This window comes from Sipha flava, unplaced genomic scaffold (genome assembly GCF_003268045.1).
Source record: "Sipha flava isolate LNK unplaced genomic scaffold, YSA_version1 173_pilon_pilon, whole genome shotgun sequence".
NCBI classification, from domain to species: domain Eukaryota; kingdom Metazoa; phylum Arthropoda; class Insecta; order Hemiptera; family Aphididae; genus Sipha; species Sipha flava.
The window spans coordinates 1,181,303-1,192,444 of NW_020271974.1; the positions used below are offsets into that span (position 1 = coordinate 1,181,303).

Below are 11,142 nucleotides of genomic sequence, written 5' to 3' on the forward strand. Positions count from 1 at the left end.
ATTATATAAGCGGAAAACATTCCAAGTACAAGCATACATATATGAGAATACACAAGAGATCAGAATTTTAAAAAGCACTTCTTAAAATACTTTGTTGGCTTAAGTCCAGACTGTAACAAAAATTAACTTTTTTTCTCTCTAGTCATTGATGAAAATATACCAACAAACATACAATAATTAACCTATTTTTAAAGTCCCAAATGCAGTAATTTATAATATGGTAAGAATTTTTAATGTGCATATTAATCCTAAATCATTGTATAAAACATAAATTAATTTTATTCAACATAAACTCATTACATATTAATTTTATTGTACTCCTTTAAATTTCATTTTATATTTCAATTTAATTTTACCATATACACAATACAGGGGCAGATTTTATCACTAACCAAGAGAGGGGCTAATGAAAGTTTAAGAATATAGTTAGTTGGTCTTTTAAATCTATATAAAATTTTTAATTACAGAATATGTTTTTGAGTCCCTCATAAGTAAGTTATTTTTTTCACAATAATGACAAAGTTTAAATAGTTATTATTGGTATCAATTTTAATCTGAAACCATTTTAAAATATAGGTAAATACATTTAATTAACAACAAAAGTGAGCTGTTTATTTATAAAAAAGATATATAAAATAGGTACCATATTCATCAATGACCATTGACAATATTTTATTATAATTATTAATATATAATAATACTTTGATTTGTAAAAAAGATAGCTTAGTCCCAAGAGGGGGGGGGCTAATGTCCCCTAAGTCACCCCCTTAAAACCGCCCGTGACACAATAGTATGATGAACATTCATGAACTATGATGCACCACCAACTTTCATAAATATAACATCCATAAGAAATATTAAAGGTTGTATATTTCATTGTTGTATGCTTAAAAATATAAGTTTTGGGATTTTAAGAATATAAACGCATATATATATATATATATATAAACTAAATCTATAAAATAAATTGTACCAAATTCTAATCGTAATGTATAAGTTAAAAAATTGAGGAGACCAATATACATGTATTTTTTTCTAATTATAGAGAGAAGAAATCATTAATTATTGACAGCATTTAGTTTGATTTATGAAGTCTTTTAAATTATCACTATTGGACCACTATTTTATATAAACCACAAAATGACAAATATTTTAATGGAATAATGATACTTTTATTAAAAAAAGGTTTATTAAAAAGGGCTTTCAATAATCTTAGATAGAGAAATTTTACCAGCTATTATATGGACAGACATTTTAATCTACATATAATAACATACTAATGTTAATATAAATTATTAATTTACAATTTAAGGTTATATATATATATATATATATATATATATATATATATATACATATTATTTCATATTATTATTTGCATACATTTTATACAATAATAAGAGCTTTTTAAATGAAAACATTTTTTATTTATTTAAAATACAATTACTGTTTGACAATTTTTTTTTTTTTAATTACCAAGTTTGACTATTTTCAAAAGACAACTTTAAATATTATACTATTTACTACTGAAAAATAATAAAAAAAAAAGCTTTAAAGCTTAAATTTATTTTAAAAATGATCAATGTAAATAAAATGTTGGTCTAACTGGCTTTAATAATTTTTACTTATTATCATTCCCATTTTATTTTATAATACACTATCTGAATTACCAGCCTTGCTAGGAATATATTTAACTATTTTAATATCTATTTTAAATTAGAAAAAAGCAAATACTGATTCAATGAAAAAATCAACAGTGGTTGAAAAAGTGTACCATTAATATATATTTGAATGATATTTATTTTTATTAATTTATACTATATTAGTTTACATTTACCTTAAACATTAATTATTATAATTATATTAAGCAAAATAAAATATTTCTTATGAAAAATTGTACATCTAGCTCAGAGTATAAATTATAAATAGAGAACGGATTTATATGTAAATGCATATTTTTATTAAAACAAGATATTTAAGATTCGATAAGAAATGTTTATGATTTAAATCATTCCTATTAAAATTATGATACTTTTATTTTACATATTTTTACATATTTCACTAATTTTTAAATATTTTAAACATATTTTTATCATTTCATCATTCATACGTCTTCTTTGTACGAAAATACAAGAAATTATTTCAAAATTAGATCCAGAAACTTTTATCGCTATTGGAAAAGCTCAAAATATTATGCAAAATGAAACATTGAAAATAATTTAATAAAATTATTAATAAAAAATATGTCCCCAAATGATAGTATGCAAATTGTTGAATGAGCGATTAAAACTCGTAAGCGGACCAATAGATGTCATAAAAAAGAAAATTCATGCTGTTACAGAAAAAAATTCCAGGCAATATTGATTTTAAAACAATCAATGACATAATGAATGGCAGACAACCTTTTAAAAAATTGGAATTATCGCCTTCTGATAGTATGCACTTGAAATATGCTTTTAATACATCGGTTGATGTGAAACGATAATTTAGCCGTTTTAAAAATATTTTGATACCTAATAGGCGACATTTAACATTTGATAATTTACATGATATTGTAATAATTCAATGCAACAAATCTTTTTGTTAATTTAATAATAATAATCACTTTTTTTTAAAATTTTTTCCCCCACATATTTGGATGTTTTTAGCACATATTTTATAAATTATACTTACATATATATATACATATTTCTGTATTTTTATTACATATAAATCTGTTCCCTAATTATAATTAATATTTTTTCAACCCTAAAAAAGTTTATGTAAAAAAATTCTTTGGCACACATATACGTGGTAATAACAACATTTCATCAAAATTTCAGATAAATTGGAATAGTAGTTTTGACTAAAAAGTAATTAGTTAGTATTTGAATTTTATATACATAGATTTATAGTATAATATCATACTTTATAATTTAGAAATAATTAAAAAACTGTAATCAATTTTATAAGCATTAATGGTAGTATATCAGTCTAAATAGTAATGATCCATTTACTCATCTTAATTTATCTGTGTACCATTCTCAATCCATTTATCACTAATGATTAGTGTTTAAATAAGTAGAATACTACTACACACAAGTTATGCTATAATTATCGACTATAAAATCCATAAACTCAACATTTTAAATTTAAATAATGCATTAACACATGTTAGTTTATATTATGTGTATACCTTTTTTCAAACTAACTCAAGTAATTTACTATAAAGATATCTAAGAATAGATTCATTTTTTATTAATTCTCTAAGGGATAAACTTGTCTACTATTTTAATTTCGTAAAACACTAATTTTCATTAATAAATATATATATATATATAAGTTAATAATAATATAATATTATATAAAATAGAGATAATTTGATTAGTTTTTAAAAGATTTATATATAATCCTCATAGAATCTTAAAATTAAAAAAAAATATAATATACTAACTCTAATTCGTTTATAGATGAACAGCAATCTGAAATGTGTGGCAAAATTACATTCAACGGTATTTCCATAGAGTCATCTATTAAATATTCATGATTAAATCTAGCTTCTGTAACAAATTTAATTAACTTGTCGTATATGGTCCGTTCCCTCACATTTTCATCATGAAGTTCAAAAGGATAGCTGACTCTTCTTAACAATTTATAAGGTGTACAACCCTAAAAACATAATTATATTAATTATTTATCCCTTTCCATTGTTTAATTCTATTAAATGCAATAAGTTCACACAATTTCAATAAAATAATTATCTTAACAGATGTATTAACAACATAATAGTTTAATAGTTCAATAAAATGTATTGATTACATATTATGTCAAAAAAAAAAAAAAAAAAAGATAAGTATTTAAAACTAATAAGAATAAGCACCATTAGCAATCGTTAATAAATCACTTTTATTCAAAACCATCTGATTTAAAACAATATATATACTATTGATATTATATTGAAATTAAAAAATTAGATACATCTCACTCCTTTTTTATATCATTGTCCTTAAATAATTTAATGTATCAATACAATTTCAAATGAAATAAATTAAGAAAAAATTAAACTCAAGAAAATGTATTTAACTAAATTCTGATTCAGTAAATTTATATTATAAACCAATTTAAACACTGAATATTATAACAAATTTGAAACTTAATTTAATGAAGAAATGAAGAAAAAATAATAATATGTAAAGTTTTGTTAAAAATTAATGTAAGTAAAAAAAGTATATTTTTGATATCTTAACAAGGAGTAGAAAGTTTATAAAATACTAATAAAATATTAATAATTAATAATTAAATATTGATATAAAATATTGAATACATCAAATTCCAGTATCATTTGAATAAGATTTATTTTAAACAATCTTTAAACAACTTTAGCAACAAATGCAATTTTTGCATTTTTGTGAGTATAACAGTTAGAAATGTATTTTAAAATTTATGATTTTATTTTAAAGGATGTTACTTGTAGCTAAAATCCCATGTGGTTAACCAACCTGGAACTGGAAAAGTTAGATAGTTTAAACCCAATACTATACTGACATTAACCAATCACTCACTCTATGATCTATCATTTTAAAATTATTAAACTGTTATTATATATCTATCAACTATTTAATTTAAAATAATTACACAAATAATTTACAATAGGTTTAGCAGGAGATGTTTTCATATCCTTCCGATAAAAAATAGCCATTTGACTACAACAACCAAGTTTTTCTCCACCATAAGGAGCAGCCCCAATACCATCAAATTGTACAGCATAGTCAGGATAACAAGAAGTTATTTTTCTAGCCCTGAAAATAAATAAGAAAAAAAAATTAATTATTACGTTTATCATAAAACATATTAACTTTTAAAAAATATTCACCAATCTTTTAACTGTTTTCTAGTCCATTCAAATTTATGATCATCATGTCTGAATTCTGTGTGAAAATTTGGAAACAGAATATTAAATTCTACATTAGGAGTGGTAAAAAGTGCCAATGCTGGTCTGATAAATTCGAACACAGTATGTGGTACTGCATTTAAAACATCAGAATGTAAATGTTCAATTCTGCAAGTCAAATGATTTAAATTAATAACCGTATGAATTAAAACAAGTAATAGTAGTTTACAGTTCAACACAAATAACAGCATCAACACCCAACATTCGATCATCTAGATCAGCAATACTTCCATTGTAAATGTCTACAGTTAAAGGCTCTTTGCGTTCACTCATTGACAAATGATCATAATTTGTTGGCAACACTTTGGTTTGGTTCAAATCTAATAAACTAAAATCTATGTCAACAAGCATAATGTTGTTGAGTCCAGGAACTGGTTTTATGCATTTAAACATACCAAGTTCAGCACAACCAAAGTCCACAACCTAAAGATTAAAGATATAAATATTATTAGCAAATAATAAATAAAAATAAGTAAATTATTAATAATTATAAATTAATAAATAAATAAATAAATGCTTAGTCTATTATTGATTTTGTATATACCCGAGAAAGAATTTTTAATTCAAAACCAATTGTATACCACAAATATTATAATACTCGAGACAAAGCATTTATTTATTTATAAATAATTAAACATTTTCATATACCCACCTTTTTTATTGATCCATTCCAAATTGGATGTTCAAGAATCTCCTGTACAGCCATATACCTTTGCATGTATAATGGTGGCCAAAATCTTAAACCAAGTTCATCAAGGGTAGTAACACATGTTTTTTGACTACTAATTTCAATTATATTTTTTTCCTAAAAGTATACATTTTATATTTTAGAGTAAATGTAGGTATTAACAATTTTAGATTATGATTGAAATAGGATATATAACCATTATTTTTATAGAAATATTTATTTTCTATGAACTTTATTTTATATAAAAATATAACAAATCATTCTCAGTAAATTAAAATTAGACATTAATTAATATTAAACTTATTAATTTTCACCAAATTTCTCAATTGTAACAATTTTAGCAGTCGTTACTTTGCAAATTATAATATAGGTATGTATTGAAAATAAAAAAAGTAATGAATTAGAATAGAAATCTTAAAAATAGTCAATAATTAAGCCTAGGGGAAATAGTAAAACTCACATAAGGGTATTAACAATATGCATTTTGAACTAAAATATGAAAAATTAAATAACATAAAGATAACATAGACCAATAGTAATCAGATTTGTATATTTAAAATATTAAATAAAACCCAAAGATATTCAAAAATTATTTAGCTTAACGGTTAAAATAATTTGTAATCTATATTTAAATGTTAGGACTTAGAAAACCAATACAAAAATGCTAGTCCTCTATTCTGAGATAAATGGTTCTTGTATATAACAAGTAAACTACTAAGTAGATAGGACTATTATAAAAGTAGATATTTTAAAATTTTAGTTTGAGTATTTATTTCATACTTCTAAATGTACAAAATTTAGTATTAAACATTTTTATTAAAGATGAGTATACAAAATATGAAGTGTAGTGTATATATTATACCACAGAAACAGCATTAAAAGAAAAGCGATAAGACAACACTTCTTCCAAGACCAGAAGCTTTCTAGAATAAAATTATATAATTCAGTATTCAGCAAAAACAAATTTAATATAAAAACACTATTGGAAAATAGTATTAATATATACAGAAATAAACAAGGTGACATACTAAATTTGTAACTTAAATAGTTGATTATTATTAACCAACATTTCGACAAGTATGATACCCCTCTAGTTAAATTACTAAAACTACTCCTGTTGCGCTGTTATAATAAAAACAATCTATCAAATAAATGCAATAGATGGTAACTAATTAGTATTAGTTAGAAATTGCTACTCCTGTTCAAAAATCAGTGAGCCACTAACAAAAATAATAAATTCTCAATCTAAAACAATATTTTTATAGTTGAACCAATAGGGTTATACTCTTAAAATAATACATAAATGGCATGCAAATAAAAATAAATAAATAAGTAAATGCTTAAACTAGAGTATGATTATATTCATAATATATTAATTTTTAATCAAAAACCAGTCTTACATTACAAATATAATAATTCTACAGGCTAAGCATTTATTTATTTCTATATATAAACTACTTTAACATAATTCATTTTTCAAAAATAAATAAAATCTCTGGGACTGAATATAAAAATAAAATCATAATTATAGAGTAATACAAAAACATTTAATATAAATTTGAGTACTTGTGCGTTGTCGAGACTACCTTGATTTTGAACGCATTATTATATGCAACATACATTTATAATAATACAAAACTACCCAAAGCTAAAAGTCAATGTAGTTGGTAAGTTCCACAGATCCATTGCCAAATAATCGTAAGTGTACAACAAGTTACAGCGGGGTTGTGACTAAATGTTTACAAAAGTCCTTAAAGTTACCCAGCGAGCAATGGCATAAACTGGGTGATGCAAATGTGCACTTGCAACATCACGTCTAAAATCATTGAAATTTGTATACCTAAAATATTATTTTCAAGAGCCAAAGAAATCAGCGTACTAAAAACAAAATTTGATTGTTTTCTTTTATTAATATTAAAATAATAAAGGTTTTAATGCTAAAATAATTCAAAATTTATTTGTTATTTAAAGGAATATATGGGAAAATATATAATTTATTGAGAAGAATTTTAGTTAAGAAATTGGAAAATTGGTGTGTTAGAAATTATAATTTGAGAATATGCCTCTGCACCACCAGAAATTGGATCCAATTTACGCCACTGCCAGCCAGTCTGTAAAAATTGCGATAAGTGCGATTGTAACGAGACAGGAAAAAATAGAATAAGAAATAGAATCGCGTATTAAACGGCGTTGCTATAATGCAAATGTATCGCGCGGTAGGCGCGATAACGCACAAGTATCTAAATTTGTATACCAAATACGTTATGCTTTCATTTATTTTTGGCATTTATAAAAACAGTGTAAGCAGCTGCATTCCGTGCATAACCCACGCCCATAATATTGTATCTAACCTAACTTCTTTTGTATTTCTATAATTGATGATTTTAATTGTTTTAATTACATTTTCAAATAAAAAAATATACTATCAAATAAAACTGATAGGTAGTAACTAGTTAGTATCAGTTAAAACACGGTACCTCTGTTCAAATGCCACTGACGAGAATAATTAATTATCAACGTCAACCAACGTTTTTTGAATTGACCCGGTCGGGTACGGCGGATAGCATACAAAAATCGGTATAGTTTACCTCGGGACCGGACGTCCCATCGTCATCGTACAGATACGAGACGACGATCGACTTCAGATACGCCAGCGCTTCGATGCCGACGGACAGCAGTAAACTCTGCAGGACCAACATGGTCGGATATGTGTGCCGGAACGGTATGCTGACGGATCGGAGAGGTTGCGCAACGACCGCGCCTTTGCGGAACTGGGGAAAATAATAACGCGATAATAGACACCGCCGGGATGGTAAAATCTTCAAAAATTTAACGGAAAAATCGCACAGCCAATAAAGTACAGTTCAACGTGCAAGATGATAATGATAGTATGAGGCATACGATGAGGAGTTCAGCACGGCGTGCGAGACCCCTCTGTTCGCAGTAGGATAACACGCTATCCGGTTATCGGAACTCATTGACATTTATCTGATCTCCTTGGTCGAACAATTCGACCGGTACAATACGTCCCATATACACAGAGGTCCCCTTTTCATTGTTTTTTTTTTCGAATTTTATACATCAAATGTTCAATAGTATAACTCACGTAAAATATATTAAAACTCTGAAATAAAATTATTAAAATAAAACATGATATTTAACTGTTTAAAAATCATGTTAAAAATTATGAAAAAATAAATAAATTTCAAATAATTATTTACATTTAATGTTATAATATTCAAATTTTAATTCGATATATTTTATGTTTCTTTATAGGACTTGGATTTTTTTTTTTTTTTTGTATTCTTATTGGAAAATGTACAATCTGTATTTCAAAAATAATAAGTAAAAAATATGACTGATTTAAATATACATATAAAATAAAATAAAAAACAATGCAGAAGCACATGATGAAGGAAAATGATGGAACCCTCGGGCGATTTGTAATTATATTATATTAATTTAATTGGTCATGACACCGGCGCCTCTTGTAGTGGTGTGGTGGGTCGTCATGAAGGGTACATGATGATAGGGGGGGGGGACACTAAAGGGTTGGGATGGTGTTGCAGTGAAGAGTGAAATATATAATAATATAATTTGGCTAGTTGGTCAACTGTTGCAATTTTCAAATCATTGTGAAGGGTTTCATTTGTTACGTACCAAGGGGCCTAGGCTATTAATCGAAGACAGATGTACAAGGCTAGACGGCTTGAATGGTGCGGATTTGGGAGTTTGGCGCATCCCCAGATTTGCATACCGTACGCCCAAATGGATCAGAGTAGAGATTTGTACAGTGTGGATTTTGTGTGGATTGATAATTTGTATTTGAGAATTGGTCTGAGCAGACGAAGGCGGTTGTTAAGGATTTTACGTTTGGACTTTAAATGTGGGCCCCAGGTTATTTAGTAAAATTCCCAAACATTTTACTTGATTCGTTATAGGAATCTCGATTCCTTGAAGTTGAAATTGAAGGAAGCTATTCCACCGAAATGTGAAAGGGATTTATTAAATTTCTTCGCTTGGTTGCTCATGTGTTTATTAGATTAGATTTTGGAGATCGGATGATGCTTGAACGGGGTCTAAATTGGACACGAGTATCGCTGTATCATCAGCATACGTTAGTGTTTACGTTATACGTGTTTATACGGTAGTGTTTGCTCAGTTTTAAGTTATATTTGAAATATCACATAATGATGTTATATTGTAAAAACGAGTTCACACTACACCGTGATGTGTCTTGTCTTGTAAAATAATTATCTCCAAATGTTTGAACTATGTGGTTAGGATGTTTAGGTATACCGTATAATAAATCACACTTTATCTCACTAACCATATATTACGGTGAAATTGATTTCAGCTAACTTTTGAAAGTGTGGTTACTGATTTTAATAGTAAAAATTTAATATTCTACAATAACATGATACATAATAGTTTAATACTTACTGGTTGCAAATATATATAGCTTAATAATTTAATATTTATCAACTATTATTTACTATACATTCATGTGTAACTACATAGATACCTATGTTATTTGTTAAATTAAATATTTTATACATTCTTTATTTGTACATGATTTATAAGATAAACTGTAATACATAGTACTCGTAGTATCATCGTTTTTACAAATTTTACTTAAAACAGTTACAAATAAATTAAAGAGGTTATATAATATAACCGTATCCTTGGATTTCACTGATCCATCAACCACACTTGGTGAACAATTAAGTATCGTATCTTTCTTTGCCATTGATTCTTCTGAAATAAAAGAAATTTAATTACCATATTGACAATTTATAAAGGATTTAAAATTTTGGCTATTTCTTTATTGAAGTTAAATGAAAGAAGCATTTATTTCTAAAGCGAATGTAATTTATTATAACATTTGAACGGTGTATAAATTCAGGATAGTCAATATGATACTAAATTAATTTAAATGAAATTTTCAATACTAGCATAAGTTTTAATTATTCGTAGTTCTGATTTTAAAAAGACAGTTAATATGTCATATTCTGAGTGAGTAATAATATTAATATAATTTAATATTCATTAAATGTGGTATTTATATAATAGGAAATATCTAAAAAAAAATATTGAATAGACGTTAAACATTGAATTTGAGAAATACTATAAGTAATCTAAATTAAGGCAACATATTCAAATTTCAACTGAATAAGAAAATAAAACAAAATATATCACATCAAAAGTTACTTTTTCGTTCATCCACAGGAATAATCGATTTAATTAATGGTTTATTTTCATTAAATTGAACGAAAGAACTAGAAGATTGAATTGATGAAGATAAGGGCTGAGTAATAGAAGACTCCAAATCAATGGTTGATTCCAACAATTCATTGATTTTCATGATTTTAACATTTTGTTTTTCAGATGGATTAACTTTGTTATCATCATCGGTAGAAGTGTTTTCTGACAGTGTTTTTAAATTCTCTGAAACATGAAATGTATGTTATTTTATAACAGCTATTGATCCGGTGTTTGTCCCCTATTTTAACAAATACTCACT

The 11,142-nt window shown here is 25.7% G+C and overlaps 3 protein-coding genes across 3 annotated transcripts in view; 1 reads left to right on the forward strand and 2 right to left on the reverse strand.

Annotated features, from left to right (window-relative positions):
- Positions 1 to 1,780, forward strand: part of LOC112680092 (vigilin-like) — a 24,471-nt gene extending 22,691 nt beyond the window's left edge. Inside the window, exon 4 of the mRNA XM_025550090.1 lies at positions 1,721 to 1,780. Within this exon, the coding sequence (XP_025405875.1) occupies positions 1,721 to 1,780 (60 nt within the window). The remainder of the gene's footprint in view (positions 1 to 1,720) is intronic.
- Positions 1,781 to 3,433: 1,653 nt separating this feature from the next.
- Positions 3,434 to 8,540, reverse strand: LOC112680082 (small RNA 2'-O-methyltransferase; the record flags this gene model as incomplete). Its single annotated transcript, XM_025550079.1, is given in 6 exon segments — positions 3,434 to 3,648; positions 4,628 to 4,778; positions 4,853 to 5,038; positions 5,100 to 5,353; positions 5,583 to 5,735; positions 8,207 to 8,540. Coding segments are annotated over 6 exon segments (1,070 nt in total), but the record flags the coding sequence as incomplete, so codon positions are not given.
- Positions 8,541 to 10,131: 1,591 nt separating this feature from the next.
- Positions 10,132 to 11,066, reverse strand: LOC112680093 (the record flags this gene model as incomplete). The annotated part of the gene is made up of 2 exons (XM_025550091.1): positions 10,132 to 10,376; positions 10,830 to 11,066. Coding segments are annotated over 2 exons (458 nt in total), but the record flags the coding sequence as incomplete, so codon positions are not given.
- Positions 11,067 to 11,142: the final 76 nt, after the last annotated feature.